This window comes from Phasianus colchicus, chromosome 1 (genome assembly GCF_987193195.1).
Source record: "Phasianus colchicus chromosome 1, bPhaCol1.hap1.1, whole genome shotgun sequence".
Classification (NCBI taxonomy): domain Eukaryota; kingdom Metazoa; phylum Chordata; class Aves; order Galliformes; family Phasianidae; genus Phasianus; species Phasianus colchicus.
The window spans coordinates 63202469-63229971 of NC_143436.1; the positions used below are offsets into that span (position 1 = coordinate 63202469).

At 41.1% G+C, this 27503-nt stretch overlaps 2 protein-coding genes across 7 annotated transcripts in view; one reads left to right on the plus strand and one right to left on the minus strand.

The window, feature by feature from the left end:
* CALD1 (caldesmon 1) overlaps positions 1–10209 on the plus strand; it is a 185767-nt gene extending 175558 nt beyond the window's left edge. For 4 of the 6 annotated variants that reach the window (XM_031589915.2, XM_031589918.2, XM_090145651.1 and 1 more), the window contains 7 exons: positions 1261–1304; positions 1391–1469; positions 3209–3346; positions 4332–4427; positions 6403–6486; positions 6816–6849; positions 8542–10209. In XM_031589915.2, coding sequence (XP_031445775.1) covers positions 1261–1304; positions 1391–1469; positions 3209–3346; positions 4332–4427; positions 6403–6486; positions 6816–6849; positions 8542–8573 — 507 coding nt within the window. In that variant the 3' untranslated portion in view covers positions 8574–10209. The remainder of the gene's footprint in view (positions 1–1260; positions 1305–1390; positions 1470–3208; positions 3347–4331; positions 4428–6402; positions 6487–6815; positions 6850–8541) is intronic. The other 2 variants (XM_031589916.2, XM_031589919.2) reach the window with 1 other exon arrangement.
* A 1278-nt stretch (positions 10210–11487) lies between these two features.
* Positions 11488–22172, minus strand: LOC116226886 (aldo-keto reductase family 1 member B10-like). The gene is made up of 11 exons (XM_090145687.1): positions 21649–22172; positions 19631–20060; positions 18798–18965; positions 17655–17771; positions 16860–16937; positions 15846–15968; positions 14409–14515; positions 14143–14224; positions 13339–13422; positions 12387–12469; positions 11488–12033 (listed from the first exon to the last, which is right to left on the minus strand). Exons 2-11 carry the CDS (start codon positions 19880–19882, stop codon positions 11991–11993), a joined length of 1137 nt encoding a protein of 378 aa, XP_090001813.1. The 5' UTR covers positions 19883–20060; positions 21649–22172; the 3' UTR covers positions 11488–11990.
* Positions 22173–27503: the final 5331 nt, after the last annotated feature.

Consider the following 27503-nt stretch of genomic DNA (forward strand, 5'->3'; position numbering starts at 1 on the left):
CTGTTTAAAGTACTTCTGACCTAGAATGCAAATATATTTCTCTATCATGAAATGTTTTAAAACTTCATTTAGGGAGGTAGTCTTCATGTTTTCAAATTTTCAAGAGTTTTGACATTAGTCTTATGATACCTTTATGATTCTTTTCCCCTGGAAATGCTACGATATTTTCCTATATGTGGAATAGAAAATGATGAAATGTAAGATACCAGTTTGTATAGTAGTAGCTGGTAGATATCAACTACACAGTGACGCTGCTGAACATGAGCAGTCTGATGGCTTTTTTTTTTGAGCTCAGATTGTTGATGGCTTGAAAAAACATACATGAGAAAGAGTACATGGCTGAGCTCCAAAACTGGACAAGTCTGATATCTCTCAGACAAACTTTAATAAATTTGCTGTCTCCCTCAAGAGGCATATTCTTGCCCTTGAGGAGGAGATAAGTGGAAATTTAGCAGATTTTGTGAATATCAACCCCTTTCATAAGGACAGAGCACAGCCCTGCAGAAAAGGACTTGGGGTCCTGAGAGATGGGATGCTGGATATGCGCCAGCAGTGTGCCTTCACAGCCAACCATATCCTGGGCTGCATCAAAAGAAGTGTGGCCAGCGGGGTGAGGGAGGTGATCCTGCCCCTCTATTCTGAAGCAGTGAGACCTCACCTGGAGTACTGCATCCAGATGTGGAGTCAGTCATGTCGAGTACAGGAGAGATGTGGACCTATTGGAACATGACCAGAAAAGGGCCACTGAAATGAAGAGATTTAAGGAAGAAGTTTTTTACTCTAAGGATACTGAAGCACTGGAGCAGGTTGTCCAGAGAGGTGGTGGATGCCCCATCCCTTGAGATACTCAAGGTCAGGCTGGACGGGGCTCTGAGCAACCTGATCTACCTGTGGGTGTCCCTGTTCACTGCAGGAGAGTTGGACCAGATGGCCTCTAAGGGTCCCTTCCAACTCAAACAATTCTATGATTATATAAACTTCTTTCCTTTCTGCATTGCTGAATTTAAACTCTTGTTACAAATGAAACACTGCAGAATACACATAATATAAACACATTAATGCGGAAAATTATATCCATTCTTAATGCATCCGTTGAGGCTCCCAACTGCAAACTTCTGTGTGTGTCTGTGGTGATCTCTGTTGAAACTCATCTCTTTCAGATCGATCTTTTGTCATTTAAGATGGTGTCTTATGCTGGCCTTGTACAAGTTGCCTGTGTATTACCTTTAAATGTGTAACTCTTGTTTCTTTCTCTTCTAGATAGAAGAACGAGCAGAATTTTTGAACAAATCTGCTCAGAAGAGGTAAAAAAAAATCTAACATTGTAGATTCGGTCAAAATGTTTAATCAGAGTGAATAATAATTTCTTTCTCTTTTCTGCTCCCTACAGTGGTATGAAACCTGCCCACACGGCAGCAGTTGTCTCAAAGATTGACAGTAGACTTGAGCAATACACTAGTGCAGTTGTGGTAAGTTAATTCCAGGTCACAGTCAATGACTTTATTTACGAATGGCTTTTGAGAATCAATAATCACCCTATATTTTACTGTTTAAAATATCAGGTGGTTTTTTTTTGTTGTTTGTTTTTTGTTTTTTGTTTTTTTTTTTTCCCAGAAGCTCTTTTCAAAGAGACTCCAAAAGCAAAATGCTAGGGTCATGCCAATACCTAACCTATATATACACAATTAAACATAATCTTTGATTCGTGTCTTCCCTTTCAGGCTACAAAATATACTGTCTGCTTTGTAAGCTTGGAGAAGCTCTTGAAAGATTCAGTCAGCATCTCTTGAGTGATATCTGTATCCAGTCTCTCAGCAGAGAGAGGATAGTCATCCTGAGCTAATTTGCTTGGGATCACTTAGCAGCTTATTTAAGGGAGCAAGGAACTGGGCCTGTTTTGCTTACTGCCACTTCAGAGTGAAAATCTAGGGCAGCGAGAGACACTTCAGTGAATTAGGAAGATATGAAGTGACAAAGAAGAAACAGGTTAATAATAATGAAGTAGAATTCAACCCCAGGTTTTTTTTGACAAAGAACAGCTACTAATGTTCTTTTAAACCAGAACATATATATATATATATATTTTCATAGTTCAAGAAAAAGTAGTGTTTTATTTGCTTGTTTATGAACTACTTTTGTAAGTCACTAAGTACAGTGAGTACACTGGTTAATGCAGCAGATCTGAGGTGATAAGCATAATGGGAATAAAAAGATTATTAAAAGGGATATTATGCTGATAGCTCATATAGCTTTCTCCTCTTATCAAGACTGTGTTATAAAAAATGTTCAAGAATTTTGAAGAGAAGGAACAGGCTACGTTTGACCTACTTCTTTTGGTAACCATGCAAAAGACAAACTGCCAAAAAAAACCCTAAATCAACACCCACCCCATCCCACTCATGAAAAGCTGACATAATTCCAAATACAGTGTAATGACTTAAATTTGCCTCTACAATCGCAAGCTGTGAGGTTAACTTGTTTGGGGCAGGTAAAGTGAATCTAATGATGGATGATGAAGTCTCCTCTGCATAATGATTTCCCTACTGATGTCAGTGAAAGAGACATACTGACAGTATGTCAATTATGACATACTGGTGTGGGTACTGGTAAGGGTAGATAACAGCAGGACAAAGGGAAATGGTTTTAAGTTGAGAGAGAGAAGATTTAGGTTGGATATCAGGAGGAAGTTCTTTACAGAGAGTGGTGAGGTGCTGGAACAGGCTGCCCAGAGAGGTTGTGGATGCCCCGTCCCTGGAAAAGTTTGGGGCCAGGTTGGATGGGGCCCTGGGCAGCCTGGTCTAGTATTAAATGTGGAAGTTGATGGCTCTGCCTGTGGCAGGGGGTTTGGAGATTCATGATCCTTGAGGTCCCTTCCAACCCTGGCCTTTCTGTGATTCTGTGATATTTGAGTGATATGACTGAAAAGAAGACAGATGAAAGCCTTGGAGCAATTACATTCAGTTAAGTGCTTTTCTGTGACCTTTAGAAGTGTAAGAAATGCACAAGTCTGCATGATTGTAGTTTTCATAGCCTCTTGTGTCAAGGGGGCCTGACCAATGGCAAATTAGAAAGAGTCTCAATGGCATCTTTCAGCAGGATCTCCTCTCTCCATCTTTGCGTGGTCATTTCTAGAACTTACAGCTACTGCATTCCACAGCACTTACTGCAAATTTGGCTCTTAATGCCAACTGCCTCAATTCTTTTGCAGGGCAACAAGGCTGCAAAACCAGCCAAACCAGCAGCCTCTGACCTTCCTGTTCCAGCTGAGGGTGTCCGTAATATCAAGAGCATGTGGGAGAAAGGGAATGTTTTTTCATCACCTGGGGGAACAGGAACACCAAATAAGGTATGTATTTAATTTCACGTGGTGATTATACAGAATTATATCATGGGCCTTATCTTGCAGTTCATGTTGAGTAGGCCTGTCTGCTCCTCTTGGTATCACTAGTGAAGAATATCACAGAGGATCTTGAAATCCTCAGAAGTCCACAGAATGATGTTGCTGCAATATTGAATGTAATGGAAGAATTTAGTGACACACTGTGCTAAGTTATGAGACATTCCAGAGTCACATCAGATATCTTAGACAAATTTATCGGGGTAGTTCAAGCTGGGTACAAAGAAATTCTTTGTGTTGGGAAAGATTCTTTTTAGGGGCAGAGTAGGATTAAACAGACAAACTACTGATGTTTTATAGATCATGGATAGAAGCATTTGTGAGACATTTATCTACTCTACATAAATTTTTAAAGCCAGATTTCCTTTCTATAAATTTATGTGAGCTGATGAGCATTCATCTCAGCTGAAAAGCCAAGCCATAGACTAAAGGAGGATACTCACAAATAGCTAAGAAATTTTGGTAATTTGTTCTAATCTTTTAAGATTTCTTTAAATAATAGAAATTTTAGGCCAGTTAACTCCTCTGTTATATGTTTTTTGAAAAAAAAAAAAATTAACAAACCAAAAATCTAGACAAAATAACTTGTTCATGTCCCTTCTTCCTTAGGCTATTTTTTTTTCTCCTTAGGGATTGAAGTTACAGCAGAAATAGAATGTTTGTGTCTGAGGTTTATTTTTGGGTTTATTTTAGTTAGTGCTAAAATGAAAATGATTCTGTCAGACCTCATTTATCTTTAATGAAAACTAGAGGGAAGCAGTACTGTGTAGTTCATAGCGGCAGTATCTTCAGAGTAGACAGGATGACTCTCAGCCATAACCTCAGTGAAGATTTCTATATTAAGGGGGTTTGGCTTTGCTTTTAAATCCAAACCATTCAAAATATATCAAAAGCTATTCTGAAAGTCTTCTGATAAGATTTTACTGTTTTGTAGGAAACTGCTGGACTGAAAGTTGGTGTCTCCAGTCGTATCAACGAATGGCTAACCAAGACCCCAGAGGGTAATAAATCACCTGCTCCAAAACCTTCTGTAAGTTAACCTGCAACAGTCTCTTCAGTAGGTGGGTTCTCTCCTGGGACAGAGGTGGTGACAGTGCTTCCTTAATTGACTAATGGTCTTCAGAGGAACATTGCTGTCCATCCTTGCTTAGAAGCTCACAGTGGCCCTCTCACTGTTAATTCTTGCACAGTCAGAAAAGAGGATAGGGAATGGGGTGATTCTGATCTTAAAACTGAGGGGTGCTTTAGAGACACAGTGTTCCCCTAGCAGAGAAGGTCATTTCTGTCTGTGAAGGCCTTGTTAATTCAGAAATTACCAGACATAGACTTTGAATGAAACACTTGTGCTTTGGCCTTTGCCCCATAAAAATCTTCTGAGAATTTTGTAGACGTAGTTGAAATACTGTAATTCTTTTAGGGCATAAATGTCATTCCTAATGAAGGCTCTTTAGCCTGCCTATTTCGTCAGCAAGAATCAGAGCAGAAAATGTGAACAAATTAGTAAAGTAAGAAAATGAGAATCAGCAGTGTAGATAAGGAAAGGAGCAGAAACAGGTAATTGTTGGGTAGGTAAGGGCAGATGAGGAACTGAGGCACTGGGTGTACAATTCCCCAAGGGGAATGGAAAGACATCATTCATTGTGTTAATGATTCAGCTTTGGTCTTTTATTAAATAAGTGGTTTCTTCCCATATCTTTGTGTAGTTTGTTTCTGCTAGTTCACTTGCCCCTTATAAAAGATGCAGCTTGACATACACTTTCTTCATTCATGTGCTTATTTGTATCAAAGAAGAACTTGCAATTTGTGGTGTTGCCCCTAAAGTTTGTATTTACTGATTGCTGCTTAGAGATTGTGTCCTCGTGGAAAGTAATAAAAAAGAAAAGAAGTCATCATGGTGGCTCTATTTAATTGAAAGCGCTGAAAACCAGTACAGAATCTGTCTCCAGATTTTCATCTTCTAGATAACATAAAATTAACCTCTAGTTTTCTCCTCATACAACTGTTTCTATCCATGTCTTCATTTCCCTCTTTCTCAATAGATTGTTCTTTCTTCTTTCAATATCTCTGCTTGAAGAAACCTGCAGTCCTCCTCCTCTTCTCTGTGGGTCTCTTTTCTAAGTTGGTCAGGTAAATCTGTCTGTAGTTGACCTTGAAGAATCATGTATATCTGTGTGATTTTTATTTTTTATAAGGCTAAATCAAAGGGAAACCTACAATTCCATAGTTACTAAATAACTCCCTGCCACATTGCCTCACAATAAATAAATATTTTGAAGTATTTGAGAGCAGACATGCAAACAGTCCACTGCAGTTTTGCTATCTCGTTCTCCCTCTGTTACTGCAGAACTCACTTTCTGGGGTACAGAATAGGCTTCAGGTCTTAACCATATCTGGTTAATCTGCGACTTCACTGCTGGGCTCAAACACCTCTTTTAGAGTTTGTACATCACTAAGCATTTTTCTATGCTAAGTTAGAAATCCTCGTGTGCAAAAAACTCAATGGACATGGTACAATGGAAATTCAAACGGACATGAATGACTACTGTATTAAATCTTGAAATATTTATTTAAGAATGCAGAGAAAGATCTGCTGTATGAAAATCTAACTCTATTTTTAAATTATTATTTTAATGAAATATTTTGATTCTGATATAACATACCTGAGAGAAACTTCCTTAGAATTCCTCCTTAACTGAAATATTATTTCAAGGAATAAATTTTCCTTAAAAAAATAACTTTTCATTGTACTGCCCAGGATGAAAGTAATACATGACAGCCTGTCTGTGAAAAAACAAATAGATGCAGCAAGATTGGACTTGGTGTTTAAGCATGTATACATGAGGAGAGATTTATACTTGATAAACAATACAATATTTACCATTTGTAGATGGTTCTCTACTCTTCTTGTGAAGAAGTCACATTCTAACCTTTCCTTTATCAAATTAAGATAAACCTGAACTAAAGATTTTTTGTTGTTGTTCTCTGACATTAATTTAAAAATACAGGATTTAAGACCAGGAGATGTATCCGGCAAACGTAATCTCTGGGAGAAGCAGTCAGTTGAAAAGCCAGCTGCTTCTTCTTCAAAGGTAACACATTTGCACATGGTTAAAACATTGATATCTCTACATGAGGCTTTTTGTGGGGTGGGGGAGGCACTGTTAGCCATACCATCAGTCAGTTAGAATTAGACCTCTACATGTCTTGTGTTATTGATGTACCTTCTTATCTATAAAAGTGTATGCAGTTCAGTGAGGCACCATGAGCTGTAGGTAGCACGCAACTTTTATATTTCGATTTGGAAGAACTGAGTTGTGCTTGGAACTATGCCCTTAGCATTGGGATGATTTTTTCCCCCTTATATAACTACATTTTCCCACATTCAACTTTAATAAGGGGTTATTATTTTTTCGAACAGGTAACAGCTACGGGGAAAAAATCAGAGACTAATGGTAAGTAATTCTAATAATTCACCCGCTTATTAAAAGAAAAAAAAAAATGTTGGCACATTTTTGTACAGACACTACAGTTCCGGGTTTTTAAAACACTACAACTGTTAACGTTGATGAAAAAAAACACCTTTTTTTTCCTTTGCCAAAAAAGGGGAAACAAACTCCATTGCAGTATCATCAAAATATGGCTACTATTTTGAGAAATAAGCCTGAAACATCTGGGAGAGCTGAGGACAAGAAGTTCTTCAGCCATGTTTGCAAGTATTGTGCGAGTGACATCACATCAAGTTTGCTAAAGCTGCAGAGCATCATTAAACTGAGAGGTCTGATGAAGGGAATGGTCATTTAACTAATTGCAGCAAATACCGGGCATCTGGGAAAGGCTCTTTTAAAGGCTGCAGAGAGAATGGATATGCTTTTCATAAGTGGAAAGGGAGAACCCAAAAAGCAAAGTTATTGTGGCCGCATCATTTGAGCAAAAATGGAAGATCTCAGCACTGCTGAGAACCAGCCCTGCATCTGATTTTATGTACTGACACTGGGCAGTACTGAAGCTTGTTGAAAACTCTGCAGTGTTAGTGTTTGAAAATTCACCTTGCTGGTCACAAGTCCCATCTGCCCATCAAGGCACATCCAGATGGGAATGAAGCTCAGATGCACTCAGCAGTGTCACTGCTTTTGCTGGAGCTGTGCATTGGTCTTTGCAAGACAAAAAGAGTCTTACTACTGTCATGTTGAAATTACTAGTCTAGGAAACAACTTAGCTGTAGGTCAAGAAGTCAGTGAAATTCTCCTCCTAGCTTGTATGTGCTCTTTTAATTTTTTATTTTAATCTAAGACACTCCAAAGAAATCCAATGAGAGGAAATATATGTCCTAAGGACCTCTTGGGAAGAATGGAGATTTACTGATCAGTTTAATAGCATTAAGATACCTTGCAATATCCCTTGTTTTTTTTTTTGTTTGTTTGTTTGTTTTTTTCATTAGGAATGAAATGATCAAATGTAGAAAACCTTTGCTATGTTTCTTTTTTACACATTCTTCTTCACCTTCATTTGTGAAGCAAGAGCTGTGCTGTGCTTGTGGATGATTTTTGTCAGCCTGGAGCTGCCCAGAAATAGAATTGACTTCCATCTTCCCTTCTTTTTCAAATTGTAGTGTTCAGAGGGTTTTATTCAGGCTTGCTCAGTGTTAGTGCAGCTCTGTTCCTATGACTGTGCCACTGAAGCCCTGCAGGAGCAACCCAGCTGAGAGAAGCAGCAATGCTGAGCCCTTCTCTAAGGCTGAGATGAGGGCTTCAGCAGAAGAATAGCAGCAGAAGACTTTCAACAGTTGGATTTCTGTTTAACTGTGGACTCAGAGTGTGTGTGCCCAGCACTGTAGCTTTTTATGGTAGCCACCCACTCATGGCTTGGGAGAGGTAATGTGCTGGGTGCAGCATGCACTACCTTTGTGGTGGGAAGCTCCTGGGCTGCTTCCCAGGGCTGCTGGAGATGAGGGAGGCATCCCAGTGAAAACCTGCTTGCCTTCTTGAAGATCATCTCTAGCAGAGCCCAATACTCGAGCACAGCAACATCCCAGTCATGTCCTGCCTTCTGCCATGCTATGCTGCATGTAAATCTAGACATGCCCTCTCTACTTCAGAGATACATTCGGGTTATTTCAGGCCATCTTTAATCTTTCTTTCTCTCAGCAGGTTTGAGACAGTTTGAGAAAGAACCGTAGAAGGCTACTAAAGACGCTGGACCAATCAGTTGGGGGAAAAAAAAAGAAAGAAAAAGTGCTAAATTGTTCTTTTTATATTTATGTTTATTTGCATAAAAATGTCTTTTTGCATTATCCCATTTAAAACCATGTATATTAGCACTATATTTAATAGTCAATCTAGACATTCATCATAATAGTACTGCCTTTGCACAAGAACCTTTATTCCTAAAGAAACCCATGCTGTGAAATATACAGACTCTCCTACTGACAGTTGTAACTAACTATGGACCGGAACAGTGATTTCAGCTGGCGTAAGAGGTCAACCCAAAATGCATTTAAAGTGAAGTTGCTCAAGAAAGGTGTGCAGTAAACCTATGAAAACAATGGTTACTTTTGGAATACAGAAGTCTTTCCTTCTGCACTTTAGACTGAGGCATGGAAGAAGTATCTCTAGTTGACAATGTAATGTTTTCTGTAAGTTGCCCATGTCATGAGAAATACTGCATCAATAACTTGTTTAATTTTTTGTTTTATACTTTTTTTTTTTTAAAGTATCATTTTTTCCATTCTAGTTTAAGTTAATGCATAAATTTGGATGATTATGTTAGCTGACAGCGGTACTGATATTTCTTTTTGTTGTTAGTGACTAGTAATTGATTGCAACTTAGAATATATACACACATAGCTTCACAAAGTTTAGCCTAAAGGCACTACTAACAGTAGAATGCTTTAATACATGCTAGAGTATTATATTTAGTAATAAACATACATAATTAGCCAATATCACAGCTTTAAAAAGATAACGACAAAATCACACACTTTCCTATAGTAAGATTTCATAATTGCCATTAGAAGTATGGCAAGATAAGTTTTAAAAAATTTAAATGTCAATTGCCCAGGAATGGGTAATTAAAAAGAAAGTTATAGTTTTTAAAAGAGGAAAAGGTAAGGGTATAGAGGGTCAAAAATAGGTCACTTGTATAAAACATTGTAGTTTAATTTATATATAACTACCATAATTAAAAAGTAAAACAAAGCACAGTTGGAGCTTGTTTCAAATGACTGTACACTAGATCTTGCCATTCATCAGTGCCGTACACCAGGTCCACCTAAATGAAGTAAACCTCTATCTTTGTAGTGCTTCTTTTTAACTCTCTCTCCCAAATATCTTCTTAACAGATGTTTTGATTTGTATATAGTAAACACGTGGCTATAAGATGTCAGCTTGGTTTGAATGTACATGCCATACAGTTTAGCATCGACATCCTACAGTGTATGGATGGCATAAACTGAGCAGCTGAAGTAGCCCCCGAGTGTGTTGTTAACAGCTTTGTTGTGCATCGAAACTAGCGGGATCTCCCTTTCACCACTTCCATCTCTTACAGCATCTGACTTCTTCCTAACAGAGAAGAACCCAAAGATGAGCTTCCCTGCTTGGCTGAAACATCTTGTTTACATAGAGATGCGTTTAGTTATCTGTAGGGGGTGAAACTATGCCTGACATTGTCTATGAGTTGTCATGTTTTTTGTTTGGGGGTTTTGTAAACACTCTTCTGAGTCTTTCAAATACATTTGATAGCTGCAATAAAAATGATTTGTTCAAACAATGTATTCTGAAACCGCATTCACAATAAATGGAATATTTCCATCAGCAGCCCCCTGTTTCTTAATGAGTAGGAATTGCAACCGTTGTTGTGACTGAGATAGGAATCCCCTCTAAGGCCGTGTGAAACAAGGTGTCATTGCCATGAAGCTTGAGGGATGCATTTTCTGGTACACCTAGTACACATCTTCACCAGACAGCTATGTCCCGAAATCAGCAGCTTTACTGTATGTATTCTTAAAGGGAGAAAAAGAAAAATCCTAATTATCACATTTGCCAGTGCGAGACAACATCCAGAAAAGCAGGTACTTGACCTCATGGCATGGCATGTGCGTCATGAAATGTTCTCTGTGTGAGCTGTAGCGTTTGCAGTGTTTCCCCTGCTTCCCTGCGTGAGGCAGCTCAAGGGGGATGTGCTTCCAAACTTGGGCTGGAGTAATGCTTTTCCTTGTTGCTGGGAAATTTGCTCCCATTTAATGTGTCTTTTTAAAATTATTTTCATTTTTTTTTATTTATTATTTTTTTTCCCGAGATCATGGAAGTGTGCTGGCCACAATCAGTTCTGCTTTTAGGAACACATTGTCATACAAGTGGTTCCTGGCTTGTCCCCTGAACGGGTACCATCCCCCCATGGCATCTGCTGCAAAGAAATCCCTGTGATGGGTCAGTGGCATTGCATGTTTTGTTGGTATTTTGATGCTATGGTGAGGAGATGATTTTTGAGACACTACCCAATTGGCACCTTAACTCATGCCTTACTGTGGTTCACCTGGCATCCCAGTCAGACTTCCTGTTGTCAGTGTGCTGAATGCCACAGAACAGACTTTTAAATTCAGCCTTTCCTTTGTCTAGTATCATCTATCTGAAAACATTTAAAGCAGTTTTGAGTCTACTTCAGTACTTGCATTGGTGTTTTTAAATAAAATATATATATTTTTATATTTATCTTAGATAAACCAAGATCCTGTTTGGATATATTGCTTGCTGAATGCTACCAGCAGAACTGCAAAAATCTAATTTTGTTTGAGATTTTCAGAATCTGTGTTCTGCTGGGTGTATTTTCTTGTGAGTTATCACTGCCTATGTTTCTGTCTTCCCTTTTTCCTCCTTTAATTGTACGAAAAGTTGATTTCTGGTTGTTCAGAGGAAGGTCCATTTCAGGTACAGCTCAGCCTGTTTGATACCTAAGTCCCAAATTAGTTCCTGGGACAGGAACCATAGGAGCCTTTCCTTCCTGTATTAAAATTTGAAAACCAGACTTCAGGCGTGTTTTTATAATTGACTACATGAGAAAAATCTAAGTGTCAGACTGATGAAGTTTTGTGGTCGGTTATTCAGACTTCTTTTTTTGTTTGCTTTTATTCAATCTTTATTCATATAAAACTTTAAAGCATTAATTATTCATACTGTAAAAATCACAACTACATAAAAAGCAAAGTAAATAAGCACCGCATTCCTCAACAGCCACTCATGAGCCAGTAAGACTTACCGCACTGAAAACAACATAAAAAATCTGGTTACTTACAAGGGTTTTTTTCATTTGCTAAACATGTTTTCAGTTAAGCAAGAGAAGGAAAAACAGAAAAAAAGTTGAGTTGAATGTTGAGTTAAAAAAAAAAAAAGAAGTAAAACCAGATTTCTGCTAACCCTCTCAACAAAAGACCCATTCCCATTGATGCATTCTTTCACCAGCTACTGGTGTCCTCCTGAAAAAGGAGGACAAGTGACCACTCCCAATGGCTGTTGAGTACAAAAGAAGAAATCAGGACTCAGCTATAGAAGACATCTAATCCGGAGGGAGGTACACGGAGGTGCTGCTGAAACTGCAGGTGTTAATACTCTGCATTGAATGGGTAGTCCTTGTGATTCGCAGACCTAAGAAGAGAAAGAACTTGGTTATTTAAGTAAGTGTTGGATCAGGTGTCTTCAGCTGCATTTCCCTACTGTAGTCTCCATTCTTCACTGCCAACGTACGCAAGACTTGCAGCTGGTAGCTGTCATTAGTAGTAATACAGGCTTGAGAACAAGCATATGCAACAAGATACTGAATGGAAGGCCCTGAATGACTCTTCCTCCTGGTGTCCATTCCAGGAAATGTCGTATTACCTGACCTTTAGAGTTTTACATGAGAGCCCTCTCAGTTTGGTCATGCATGCTTTCAAGATGCAGGGTATGAAAACACAGAGACTGACAGGCCTGATGGATAATAAAGATAATAAGGAACATACTGTGGCACTGGAATTGCTCTCCAGTTCCTGTTAAAGTTGAGGATGACATCCATCTCCTTTTTAGACAGCTCGAAGTCAAACACCTAGTGGAAAAAAAAATAAACAAGAAAATGCTCTTTTTATTTAGGTTCATAAGTAGTTGGATACTGTGTGCTTCCTTCATTTGTTACAACCTCAGTTGGGAATATACTGCATGCACACTAGGGGTAGTTGGAAAATCCTCATTTCACAGCCGAACAACAGTTTACTAATTAGTCCTTTTCTCTGAAGTGCTGTTCATAGCAACGTCTCATAGTTCTAGGTGATTGAATGCAAACACCACTTCCATTTGCATTGTAATGCATCAACAGAGAATTTAGGTGCTAAGTGCAGATTACTCCATGCGTCACAAATACTGGAGCTGTCAGTAAATATTTCTGCTATGACAGAGGACTCCTGGGTACCAACTGCAGATCATTATCTCACAGTAAATGTCATCTAAGGATTTTTGCTGATGGTTAACAGGAGAAATGAGTCCAAATTTTGCAGCATGAACTGAAAGTAACAGAGATACAATTTAAGATGGCAGGTCTTCAGAGCAAGCATCCAGCTGACTCTCACCACCAAGAGGAACCGCAGCCTCAAAATGAGACAAATGATTACTGGGTCTGATGTTTACAGTTCCTTCCTTTTTGCCCCAGAAAAATGGGCTTAATAAGGATCTCTGAGAGTAAGACCCAAACTGGGATTCCACTTCCAGCACTCTAGATCTCCAACCTTCCTGTTGTAACCCATTTCTCTTTTGACAGGAACAAGATGCTTTTTTCCCCAAAAAAACAATTCTGCCTGGGTAGGTAGTGCTAGGCCCTGATCTCTACATTTTTGCGCTCCCCTTCCAATGCCTCTCCCACCAATTGTTGGAAACACACAGGAGCTACAGCTATGGTTGTAGTAGTCCCAATGGATGCCTCACCTGCATGTTCTCCTTAATGCGCTGCTGTTTGTCAGACTTGGGAATGACAGCCAAGTTCCTTTGGATAATGAATCGGATCAGAACCTAGAAAAGAACAAGGATTACAAGGACAGAGTTGCCAATGAAGCTATTCTAATGCATTTTGTGTATTTTTTTCCTCTCCTCCCTGCTTCTTTCCCCCCTTTATTCACAAACAGATTCTTCTTTCTACACCATATTCACTTTTTGGAATACTGCAAGTCTGCACAGGCCAGTTATGATGATCCAGCATTTATTTATGGTCTAATGAGAAAATTATCAGTTGTTTCTGGTTTATGCTGTTTCTACATCTTTGCTTCTCAAGAATTTTTCTTTCTTTTTGGGTTGTGGAGGGGAGAAAAAACAATGTTGTTTCTGGCTTGTGTTACATGGGTGCTCAGGCCAGATAAGCACAATACTGCAGATTATTTTGCCTCACAAGTAAGTACCTCATCTACACAAAGCTTTTTCAAGTCTTTAAATTATATACACACATATATATATACATATATACATATATATATATATATATATATATTTAAAACTTTCCCCTCTCATTGATAGACTATTGGATACATTTTTTTCCTGCTCTGCCTTTGTTAAAATATGACTATGGTTGATTGCCTGTAAACATAATGGATTTGTTTGAAGCACAGTTCCTGTCCACCATTGGCAAGATCTCTTTAGAGGGACTAGCAAAGAAGAAAAAAAATCACCTTGCATAAATGAGCAAGTTTCAACGATTCTTTGTGAAGATGAGCAGTTTGCTCTGTCAACACCTCTTACCTGGGCAGGGGTTTTATGATGTCTTGCTGCAATCTCTTTAATCTTAGGATCCTCCAGCAGCATAGGTTCCCCTGGCTTGGCCCTATTGAAAACACAAGACAGGATATTGAAGATGGAGATGTATTAGTGTCTCTGCAGGAAGAAAGGATTTGCAACAAAGCAACAGCAGTTTTCTCATTGTAGCTGCATCATTTAGATATTTTGCTGCGAAGATTCTAGTTGCAAGTGGCAGTCTTTTGTGTGGAGAGGGTGCCATGCTTTCTCACCATGGCCGATTAGGAGAGCCCAGGGGGCTGTATGCAGTCATGGCGATTCCTTTAGAGTGACAGTACTTGATCAGCTTCTCCTGGGTCAGGTATGGATGGCACTCGATCTGCAAGCACAGCAACATGGTGGTTGGCATGGAGGCAGTCTGCACTGGCCTCCAGAGCATAACATTTTACCTCCTCTTGAGTCACAGATAATGTGAAAAGATTCCCAGGTTTATTATTAAAATAGATCTTTGAAAGTCATTCACATCACAGCAATGTGTAACAAAAATTTGGCAAATCAGTCTTCCTGAACTAATCGGGAGAACAGTACTGCATCTCCAGAGGGGCAGCTCAGAACACCTGAAGTTTCTGCTCTGAGCCATCCTCTCTCTCCTCAGGGAGTCTGCCTGATTCCCAGAGAAGCCCGGGGGCATGAGCTTCCCTAGCTTAGCCTTTCTGGATATTTTCTAGATGATGTGCAGAACACACAAACAAGCACACATCCTTGTTGCTGCTTTGCTGTGCGCTCTCTGACCTTCAGAATGTTGCTGCAATATGTTCCTTGGCTTCTGAAAATCCTACTCAAAACAAAGTCAGGATGTTCTTGCTTATCCCTCCTTACAGAAGCATTATATAAAGTTTAATAATATTTTACAGGTGCATAAGCTTTCCTATTTTCTTCAGTGTGAAGCCAGTGCTTTAAAAACAATGTATTTCCACAGTGCTGCTTGAATATTTTTCCACATAAAAAAGGACTTTTGAGTTTGTTGAATCCGTGAACATGATATAAATGTTTGCTTCAAGCCTGCTTTTTATAATTAATTTTCGTGAAGTGTTTTCTTTTATGTTGAAAAATAAATAAATCCAGTGAATGTGCTAAGGCATTCCTGTACATTGCCACACTTGTGCAGTAGCTTGCACTGAAGATTTGGCTGGTTATCCCTGAGCTGGCAGAATTGGGCCTGTGACAACTTGCGCTGTGATGTGAGCAGTACTTGGGAGTGTGAAAGGGGACATACAGCAGAAAATTGCAAGGACTTACACAAGGCCACAGATATTTTCACTGTTTTTTGATGTTTAAGAATGAAATATTCTCATCTGTTTCCTATTACTGTGGTATGAATAAGCCCAACTGTTCATGTTTTACATGGTATTATTCTCAAATGTCCACAGCATTACACACATGCAAGTGTACAAAAAAAAAAAAACAACCTTTCTTTCAAGACCTCTGTCAGGTAAAAACCATTAGCAATGGTGTGAAATTCACTTGTAGTGAAGCCCTGCATATTTCAGGCAGCACTGACCTGGAGGATCTTTTAGACAATGAAAGGTACCTTACTGCTTTGTGAGATCTTTTCATGGCACCAAACTATTAAAAAGTCATGGCAGAAAACAGCTTTAAGAGCTGAAATATAGCTTGAACATATTTAGGAATAAAAATCAAAGTCTTACCTGGTTAACTACAGGCTTGTATTTCAATCCTGGCTTGTTTAAGATTCTCTCAATCTGCTCATGGTTAAAGTTTGAGATTCCAATGGCTTTTACCATGCCACAGTCCACCAGCTCTTCCATGGCCTAAAGAGGAGGACAACAAATGTTTACTTATGAGGTGGTATTAACTGTCAGCCATGATATTTTATTTCACTAAAGTTATTGAGAAACCAGCAAGCAACTCACAATAGATTTAACAATGGTACATTCAATTTAAAAATGGAAAATCTTTGTATCTTGTATTATCTGAGTACTTTATATCATACTGCAGATGGGAAAGTAGCATAAGAATGAGTTGGCCAACCTTTTAACAGGGTACAAATATTTTGCTTAGGCTCCTCTGAAAGTCTAGTTTGAGAGTCTAGTCTGAGAATCTTTTCCAGCTAGAGCTGAAAAAGGAAAGGAAATGCTTCCACCTCATCCTGAGCCACCATGCTACCTCTGCAGTGGCAGGACATGACAGGGAGGATGTTAGCCATAAGCTGATTGCAACATACTTTCTTGAACTTGTACTCTAATGTTGCAGAGAAAAACTGAGTTCCCAGAGCCACAGCATCACTGTGTTACAGGTAGCAGGAGCAGATTCTGAATCCTCTCAGTCCACAAGGAAAGTAGAATTGAAGGATGCTGATGCCCTTTGCTGAAAAGTGCAAGAATTCTTATCTGTATGAAACTCACAGTAAATTAACAGCCACACGTGTATTAATCTATACCTCAGATCTACCGTTGTGCATATTTAAATATTATTTTAGTGATAGCATCCAGAGTGCTGATAGGTTTCTCCTCTTTATTTGTAGTAAAGACATACCCTTCTAGTTACTCAAAACAAGAAGAGGAAGTAGCTGTTGTGGTTATAAAATATAATGCTGTGTGACTATCCTCTGTGCCCAAACCTATTCCTTACTTTCATTATGCATGCACATCTCTGATGTATTTAGTTTAGACACCCACACAGAAGACCAAATATTAACTTACCTCCCATGTGTCCAGAAAATCTGTATCACTGGGAATAATCATACCCTTGTCATCTGCAGGCAACAGTTCTTCACCAGCCTGTAATTTCAAGGCAGAAGTCACAGACACTTGAGTTGAATTTTCAACCATATGCTAGATTTGTGACTGGAATTACAGATCAAAACTTAGCAGTTTCTTTAAACATATCACATAACTAAAAATGATTCATAATCATCAGTATTCTCTTGGATGAGAGCCATTCTTCTACAGATTCATAATTACAAAGAGACAGGGATTAGCAGTAAACATCTTAATGGTTTAAGTAGGTCTGTTGTGAAGGGAACAGACCCACCTCTACCTTTATTCTAGAGTTTCTATTTATTTTACACTGATGCAGGCTGGGTGAAAAAGAAACACGTTCTTTCTGTGTTATGTGTGTTTTTTCACGGTTGATTACTCCAATTCAAGCCAACACCTCTAGCTGAGATTAAACACAGATCTGGCCCAGTAGAAGGTCATGATCCCGAACTGCACCCTCATGCACTCGTTACAATTTCTCTGAAGACCTAAAGAGGTCATTAGCAGGGCTTCTAACCACAGCTATCTCACTCTAACAAAAATGGACAGCCAGACCCACGCTTTCAAACATATCACTGCTTAGTTACTAACTGAATGCTTGCTTCTGTCAGATTTAAAGAGGAGAAAAATGAACTGTAGCACATCCTAACTGTGTAACGAAGTAAGCCACAGCATAATAGAGAGAATGAACTATTTCCACCCAGGTAAGGAGAAAAGAGGAATGTAGAGCAAGACTACCTTGAATCCCATAGGGTAGTGCATTAGGTAGAGGTCAATGTAGTCCAATTGCAGTGCAGTGAGGCTCCTTTTGCACCCTTCCTTTACCAAGGACTTCTCGTGAAATGTGTTCCACAACTGTGGGGAGAAACCAAGCTCAACTGTGACTCTACAACTTTCACCATCCAGATCAGAGGACAAGAAACTCTCCCTTGCTGGTCAGGAAAGACAACTGCCTTCCCATCCACTGAGTGCTCACTGAAGACAAGGATGCTAATATTTTAACGGTAGGATACGACAAATATAACACAAGTAAAAAAGTTAGTAGTGAAGATGGACAATCAGATGGATAATCAAGAGATTCTCAGAACCAAATGAAAAAGTGTATTTGACACAGCAAAATTTCTACTGCTACAGATTATTTATATACACTTATTTTATTACAGAGCAATTTCATGAGCATCATATAGCTATCCTCTTTCTGTTCCTTTGATCTGACCACAGTGAGGACTGCTTTGAATTTTCCTTAATTACTTTTGAAATGAAAATTCAAGTTGTTTAAGTAGAACTTACAAGTATTATTCAAATTAAAAATTATTCTTTAACAAAAATGAAGAGTATGTGGAACAGCTTATCTATGCTCAGTGTTTTACGGCTTTGTGCTAGAAAACCCAGAAGTCACAAGTTTTTTAGTTGATGTGTTCTCATTTTGTGGTAGTCAACATTGCTGAAACAAGTGAATGAGATGAAGAATGAGAGCATAAACACAAACTGCTTCAGATTTAAGTTCCATACTGTAACTTCTGTTCACTTTCAGGCCTACATTTTCTGCATGATCTTGCACACCAATAAGTAGTACAATGTCTGTGAATTCAAACACCTGATTTGTCTTGTTTTCCTGATCTTTCTAGAGGGCATACACGTGAACCCTCATGAGATGCAATAAAATTGTTTTGATGATGGCAACAACCATCCTATTTTTCCAAAGTTTTCACTAATTCCTAATAAACTTCAGTCAAAATTGAAATAAAGAATTGAATTCATAGCCCATAGTCATGAAATAAACACTGGAGAAGGGAACAAGCCCTTAGATTACTTTATAGATGAAAGAAAGGTTTATCTGCGAGAAAACTTAAATGCACCAACATTCCTGCATCCTTGTACCTTAGTGACAATGAAGAGGTCTTCCCGCTTCACAGCCCCTTCCTTGATCTTCTGCTTGATTGCATTCCCTATTTCATGCTCATTCTGGTAGAAATAGGCACAGTCGATGTGGCGGTAGCCAGCATCGATAGCGTGTTTCACCACTTCTTCCACCTTCCCCGGAGGAGCCTGAAAACAAGCACAATCATACCATGAACCTTCCCTTTGCCACTGGCCAGCACCCACTGTGACAGCTCCCTGAAGTCTCCCTGTACAGCTGCTGCTCCCCATCACCAGCATTTAAACTGAATTTTAACTTCCCCTTTTTTGTAGGGAAAGGACTGCAGCACTGGGAGTGGAACAGAAAGAAGTTAATTTCTGCCAGACATTAGCAGATGGATTGAACCTGATGATCTGCAGAGGTCTCTTCCAGCCCCTATGAGTCTCTGGTTCTACAATTTTGACCCTGCCCTTTCTAGTAGGCTAACACAGTATCATTTCCCCCCAGTGTGACTCAAGGAATTTTGTCACTTGCAGCCCCATCACACAGTTCTGAGCACCGGGACAGGAAGCCTTTTGCAATCCACATTTTTTTCCCCCTCCCAGCTCCTCCCTTTTATTTGGACTTTCTCCTCCTACTCTCGTTTTACTTTTTTGCCACCTTTTTTCACTTTCCCCCCTCTTGCCCCATGCCTACTGTCTGACAGTCCATCTGCCCAGTTACGCCAGTGAGGCAGCCCTCCAGAACCTGTTTTTTTAATATTTTGTCACTTCAACCCTGCTCTGCACCCCCTCATCCCCCCACCTTCTCCTTTTAACCCCTGCAGCACCCGCAAGAATCACAGCACCACTACCTGCCAGGTGCCCAGCCCCAGGATGGGCATCTTCATCTTGTTGCTCAGCTCCATGCAAGGCACTGCCATCCTGTCCCCACTTGTCTCCCTTGGCCACCTCCTGGTTCTGCATGCCCATTGCCACCCCCAGGCACTTAAAAAAGCCTGGCCCAGCCAGCCTCCACCCTTCTCTCCGCCTCCTCCAGGATTTCGTAAGGCGTGGGGCCCATGATTTTGAGGTTTTGGTTGGCTGCCAAGGATTTTTCTATTCATTTATTTTTTTGTTGAAGTGGAAATGCCTTATTCAGTGGTGAAGTCAGTGCTTCGCGTGCCTTCTCCTGAAGTGCTGTGAAGCTTTAGAATAGTGGGAGAACTGCTGCAGGAGGTGTCCTGTGCAGATATCCTCAGTTACAAGCAGAGACAAAAGGTCTAAAACTTCCATCTTTTATTCCTAGAAAAAATCAGATTCACCACCGCTCAGAAGAATTCATTAAAAGGGAGCAAGAGCCTCTCTTTACCTAATTTATGCATCCCCTGTCTTTGCAGAAGTATTTGTTCCTGAATCACTCCCTGTGGGATCACTGGAGGTGTTCAAGGCCGTTGGTTCTCTGCGCTCAGCTGAACTGTTGGCTAGCATCAGCAGGATGCCAGGGGCTGCAAAAATGGGGCTGTAATCACAGCTTGCCTGCAGGAGTGCTTCAGTCTGATCAACTCACCTGATGAGGGGTCAGTACACACTTGGAGTTCTGATGTGTGAAGTCTGCAGGGAGCCTCATACAGCCACTCTACCTCAGTACGAGGGGCAGGCTACACAGCTGTCAGACAGATCCAGCAAAGGGCTACTTTACATAAGGGGCTGAGGTGAAACTCATAAAATTCAAAGGGAGGGTTGCCAAAGGAGAAATAGCAAGGGTTCACCTTGGTCCTCGTTTTTATGGCTCCAGTTAGTTTTGTTTCCTGGACTGTGCTTGTCACTATGGTATCTGAATGCATTTCAACAGCTGCTATGTATGCTGACCACTTCCAAGAGTGATGTCATTTATTTATATGGGTTCAGAGACTTCATGTTAAGCATCAAAGCATGGCTCCAAGTTTGCAGTGGGTTTTATCTCCCTAGGCAAACAGGAGGCCCCTGCCTCTTGTACTCTAGAGGCTTTCGGCACCTAATTGAACCATAACATTATCTCATTTCTCAGAACCAATTTTCTAATCACCTATAAAATCGCATGTCTTTTTGCTGTGTTTTTTAAATGCTTCCCACCATAATTCTGTATTATGGATTGAATTCTTTCCCCCATGTTCCTTTCACTTTCCCACATGTTCCTATTCTACATGTGTTGGCACAATCACAGAGTCCAACTACTTCTCAACATAAGTTCTTTCAACTTTTTCTAAATACTCTGCATTCAGGCAAGAATAAAAACAGACATAAATTCAGACACCAGACACACATTTTAGTTGAAAAAGGAATCATCTCCTGGGGCAATTAAAAAGGCAGCATCTATTTGCCTGACCCCTTCCTTGCTCTGTCACCCCAGGCAGGTGTGAGTGGCGTTCTTTCTCTGGACAGCAGTACAAGAAGCTGCTGTAGAGAACTGGATAACTGGGCAATAACTTCCCTTCCTCACCACAACCCCATTCTACTCTAGTCTAGGCTACAGCCTCTCTCCTTACATTTGGGCAAATTAACCCACCTTTTTAGTTCAGAACACTGATCTTACTGCCCTTTACCTTTACCTGTATATTTACCTTTGGTAATGTTTTATTGGTGATTCCTACAAAAAAAACATGGATATCTATGGAAAGCACTATGAACATGATATCATGTCAGTGCCTTACCTTAGGCATCTTGTGCCTTTGCTTATCTTGCTACAGACTCCTTGCTTGTTACTGACCCCTGCCTACTTACCACCTCAGTCAATGACACTTGGTGTCATCTGGTTAGCAATGATATCTCATCTGATATGTTCAGAAATCAGCATACCCTCTGTGATACACTGTGTGGGTTATCAGTGATGGAACATAGACTATGGACTCACCCGTGTAGGGCTGTTGATATCAACACATTTTGGGATTGCTAACACTTTGTTGCCTCTGGAGAAAACAGCCTCTTACACCAACTCTATGGAGATGGATCAAAAGGCAGTCAGAAGACTCCAGGCAATAGTCAACAACAGGAGCTGTATCTTGCTGACCCTAGTGTAAGTGGTGAAATACGTGGAACAGGTAAGATCAAGACTGTGTAATTGTTTGGGGATACATCTCCTACATCATAGAATCATAGAATCATAGAATCACAAGGCTGGAAACAACCTATAAGATCATCTAGTCCAACTGTCTTCACACTGCCACTGCTACCACAAGCTACTAACCCATATCTTGCAGCTCCTCATCCAGACGCCTCTTAAACACTGCCACAGATGGCGACTCCACCACCTCCCTTGGCAGGCCATTCCAGTGCCTGACCACTCTCTGAGAGAAGTTCTTCCTTAAGTCTAACCTAAACTTCTTCTGGTACAACTTGCAGCCATTTCCCCGGGTCCTGTTCGTTGCCTGGGAGAAGAGGCCAAACCCCTCTTCACCACAACCTCTCCTCAGGAAGCCGCAGAGTGCAACGAGGTCTCCCCTGAGCCTCCTCCTCTCCAAACTAAACAATCCCAGCTCCCTCAGCTGCTCCTCAAAGGACTTGTGCTCCAGACCCCTCACCAGTTTCGTTGCCCTTCTCTGGACATGCTACAGGGCCTCAATGTCTTTTTTGTAGTGAGGGGCCCAAAACTGAACACAATATTCGAGGTGCGGCCTCACCAGTGCTGAGTACAGGGGGATGATCACCTCCCTGCTCCTGCTGGCCACACTATTTCTAATGCAGGCCACGATGGTGCTGGCCCTCTTGGCCACCTGGGCACACTCTCAGCTCATGTTCAGCCGAGCATCAACCAACACCCCCAGGTCCCTTTCCTCTTCACAGTCATCCAGCCACTCATCCCCAAGCCTATAGCACTGCATGGGGTTGTTGTGGCTAAAATGCAGGACCTGGCACTTGGCCTTGTTGAACCTCATCCCATTCACTTTAGCCCAGTGATCCAGCTTATCTAAGTCCCTCTGAAAGGCCTCCATACCCTCAGGTAGATCCACACCACCTCCCAGCTTGGTGTCATCTGCAAACTTACTGAGGGTACACTCAATCCCCTCATCTAGGTCATCAATAAAGATGTTAAACAAGATAGGCCCCAGTACCGACCCCTGGGGGACACCACTTGAAACAGGTCACCAGCTGGACTTCACTCCATTAACCACCACCCGTTGAGCACGGCCCTCCAGCCAGTTTCTTACCCAAAGGAGTGTGTACCTGTCCAGGCCACGGGCAGCCAGTTTCCCCAGAAGAAGCCTGTGAGAGACCATGTCAAAGGCTTTGCTGAAGTCTAGGTAGACTACATCAAGAGCCTATCCCTCATCTACCAGTCTGGTCACCCAGTTGTAGAAGGAGATGAGGTTGGTCAAGCACGACCTGCCTTTCATGAACCCGTGCTGGCTGGGCCTGATCCCCTGGACACCACGCACATGCCGTGCAATCTCCCCCAAGATGATTTGCTCCATTACTTTCCCCGGTACCGAGGTCAGGCTGACAGGCCTATAGTTCCCCGGATCCTCCTTACGGCCCTTCTTGAAGATGGATACATACTGTTTGCAAGGCTACAACACTGCCAAGAAACATGGCCCAGAAATCTACAGATTGTAAATGGTATGTCCATTTGGAAGACATCAATGAAACAATACTTATTACAGAAGGTAGAGTGTCTAAATTGCAGAAAGATATAGATAGATAGCACTTTGCTATTTCAAATGCTGTCAAGCAAACTTTCTTATTCAGGAAGCACCTACTCTGAGGTAAAGCAATGACCGATGGGGATACGGCTCACCAATGTAAAATCTTACAGGCAAAATAATGACTGGAATTATTAAACTGTGGCATTGGAAGTGGCTACAGGAGACAAATTTTAACTTAAAATCAGTCGTATTATGAATGAGTATTTTCTCTTTGTACTTTATAGGAAAACCAATGCCAAGAACCTGTACCTGGGATGATGGTTTATCTACATTGAGCTAGAGCATCCTCAAGGACTGTTGATATTTATGGTTGAAGTTATTGTGTTATCAATATTGAAAAAAATTTAGAAACCAAAATTTTAGCATGGTGACTGGTATAATATGCAAACAAATGACAGGTGCATTGAGTGGAATGGGACTGCTGGATTACTGGATGACTCCATACAGATCAATATATAATATGCAAACTTCAGTATTTACCGGTCAGATAGACCCATAATTGTAAAAGCCGAAAGGTTGAAATCTAGAGATTGAGAGATTGAGGTTAGAGAATTGAATCTGGTTTGAACAAGAATGTGATTTAACTAACATGCTTATCTTGCACTGGTCTTAGCCAAGGTGGCAGTTGAGTAACTTGCTTATCTTGCCAAAGCAGTTGACAGATGTGGAGGTGTGCAGTTTAACGCTCAGATAAGGCCCGGCGGCTACAGTGACTGAGTGACACCTGGGATGAGGTGGAGGCCTCACTGCCTTATGTTGTTTCAGTAAAGATAAGTGGTTGTACACATTATCCTTAGACAAAAAAACCTCTGACCAAGCATGGGACTAAGACTGGACCTAGCCCACCTACACTGCTCTCTGAGAAGGAGTTTATAAAGCAAGAGCTCCTTTCTGAGCCTTCCAACTCAGCAGGAGAGCTTCCCTAGCTAGCCATGCATTAGACTTATATCCTTAATGTGACAACTATGTGTGAACTTTCTTCTTAAGATAAGTCTGGACAGTAAGATATGAGTACAGGAGTAATTCTCACACTACCTCCTGCTTGTTTAACATGTGGACTAGCTTTGCTGGTACAAGGAGCCTGGGGAGGAGCAGTCACAGACACAGGTGTCACATTTCCTTCTGCTGCACCCCAGCTGTGCCTCCCGATGTAATAGGGGATGAACTGTTCTCTGTGCATACTGGGGGCTCTCCTTGAGAAGGCAGTGCCAACTGGGAAGTGTCTGGGTCACTCAGGGTCTACCTGGATGCGGGGCATGCAGGGTCATTGCCTCTGGAGAGAAGCAAGGTGTGGCCAGCAGTGGGTAGGCCTTCAAGAGGTTGGAGTGAAATTTCTAGGGGCAAGGGTGGAGCAGGGAGAGGTTTTGGCAGCTCAGGAGCTCACAGCATGGGTCTGGCTGGGAAGATCTGCTGAAAGGATATGGTTACATGTCTAGGCTTTTCTACTTAGGCTTTTCTGTTCTGTTTAACTTCATTGCTTTATTTATACGGACAAAGATAACTGTCATCACCTGCAGCATTTTAAAGCCTACTTTATGAGAGTTGAAAAGCCTTCAACTTTCTTTTTTTTTTTTTTTTTTTTTTTTTGGCTGCAGTCAGTATGGTTGAACAATGAGATCCAGTTACTTCAATCCTTCAGCTGAGTCATGGTGTTTGTGCTTCCTGGAAAACCTGGCAGCTCTCCTGAACAACCTGCCATGTCATTTTGTGATTTGTAGTGTGTGAATACAAGAGGTGAATCACTAGTAAGCTTGTGAAGTGGGGTCACAGCTTTCAAAGCATTGTTGTCTTCTCACTAGATGTTCGCTTGCATTTGATTTTGAGTTGCCCCTCCTGTAGAGTAACATTCAGGATTGGCCTTTGACAAAATACTAAATGGAGTGGGCCAGCTTTCTTGATTGCGATGGATCTGTTGCAGCAGTAATGAAATGGCAAGTATGAAATAATAGTAGGAAGGTAATCATCACCATTGATATTTTAATCAAACTTGTTATTTTCTGGGAGTCTAAAAGCCTTCTGGGCACCTTTGCACAGAACGCAGCATGGGGGCACAGCCACAGAGTTGAGGTTGGAAGGGATTTTTGGAGGCCACCTGGTCCAAACCCTGTTTAAGTGGCACACCCACAACAGAGTACTGAGGCCCATGTTCATGTAACTTTTGAAGATCTCCAAGGAGGAAGACTCCAAACCCTTTCTAGGCAACCTGTGTTGGTGATCCACCACCCTCACAGCACAGAAGTGTGCTTCCTGATGTTCAGATAGAGCCTCCTGTATTCCAAATTTTTCCCACAACCTCTTGTCCTGGCACAGAGCACCAATGAAAACAATCTACTGCTGCCTTCTTTACATCTCCTGTTCAGTATTTACAGACACTGATGAAATTCCCCATGAGCTTCCTCTTCTCCAGGCTGATCAGTCCCTGCTGCCTCAGCCTCTTCTCGCCTAAGATGTGTTCTGATTCCAAACGTCCACCTGAAATCACTGTAACTGAGCCACAGCCCTGTTAAGCCCTGGAAGGCCTCCTGGAGTGCCTGGACATGTTAGTACTCAGTCTGCAGCATGTGGGTGCAGGAGGGGACTTGCCTAAGGAATAGTAAGTATGAATGTGGTTTTCAAAGTGTGGCCGGCACCTCACTGGGTGTTTACCTGGTTTTGAGTTTGTTCTAGTGCAGAACAGCTGCTGTGGTCACGTGTATCTGCTGCTTAGCTGTCAGTTTGGCAAGCTTGTGTTTTGTGCTTGTTTGAAGATGATGAATGCCCTTTGCCACACTGACAACAAGTAGTCTGTTGTAAATCTGGGAGGCAAAGAGAAGTGCCAACATTTCAGCTGTAACTGTGCTGGAGAAAGGTGTGGTTTTGAGTGGATGTGTACCTGTCACCCCACATCAAGTCAGGCTCCTCTGTGCATGATTGTTTTCCAGGTTGATAATTTTGTGATGAGACTTCTCAGAACACCACCTTTTCAGGAAAAAACAGTTACTGGGAGATCTGCCAGCTTTCCTGGCTTTGTAGCAGAAAGAGGCTTTTTGGTAACAATCTTTTCTGTTGGTGAGTTCTGGAAGACCTGATTTGGGGTTTTGAGCCGACTGCATGGGCTCCCAGGCCATGGCAGTCTGGGTTGCCAGGCTGCCCAGCCCAGGGTTTTCTTCACCCAAGCACTATTTCCATGTCTATCAGCAGAAGAAAATAGCAAAAGTGTATCATGCCACTGTGGAGCTTGAAGCCTTTTTGTTGGTTCATGCTCCATTATGCTTTTTGATGACACCTGTTTTTCAACTATTTTGCCTTTTCAACTATCTTTTCTAACTAACCCTGCAACATGGGTGGCAGGAACTTCTTCCTACCCTTTGGGATCTGTAGCAAAGTCTTTTCAAGTGCATGAAAAGGCAAGTGCTGATCAGGTTTAGAGATCTGTGGAAATAGTCAAGGCTGTCAATGTTTTTTTTTACTTTTATTTGGCTGTACAACCTCTTGACTATTTGTTGGTGCCTATTTAATGCGAACTTATGTTAGGCCATGCTAAGAAAAAGTACTACCTAGAAGGAGTCTGCTGCAGATGGCCTTTTGTTTTGCTTCAGTTGAATGGATTAAATGGTGAGGCAGCTCCATGACAGTAAGAGATGAGGCATGGGTAGTAGTGGTGATTACTTGGAATCATCTCACAAATGCCTTCCTGATCTGAATGCCAGCACTCATGGAGAGGTGCCTGCAGCAAGCATATGCCAAAATAGTCTAGGAAGAGGAGGTGGTTGGGCCATTGGTTTCACATCCACAAGGTGAACAAAGTGTAGGTATGCCTCTTGGGAGCATGTTCCTATATCAGGCCACAGAAGAGGGTTTGCTTGACAGAGAGACGGCCGTTAGGAACTACCTGGGTGTCAGGCCTTCAAAACAGAAATGATCCAGCACATGTATTTCTCTGCAGTGAACTTGTTTTCATTGAGAAGTGTGAGTGGGTGAACTTCTAATTGCTGTGAATCCCTTTTTATCCCCACAGGACACCCACAGACTATGGGACAAAGTTCATTTTGCTGCTGTCCTGAACTAATATATTTTATCATACTTC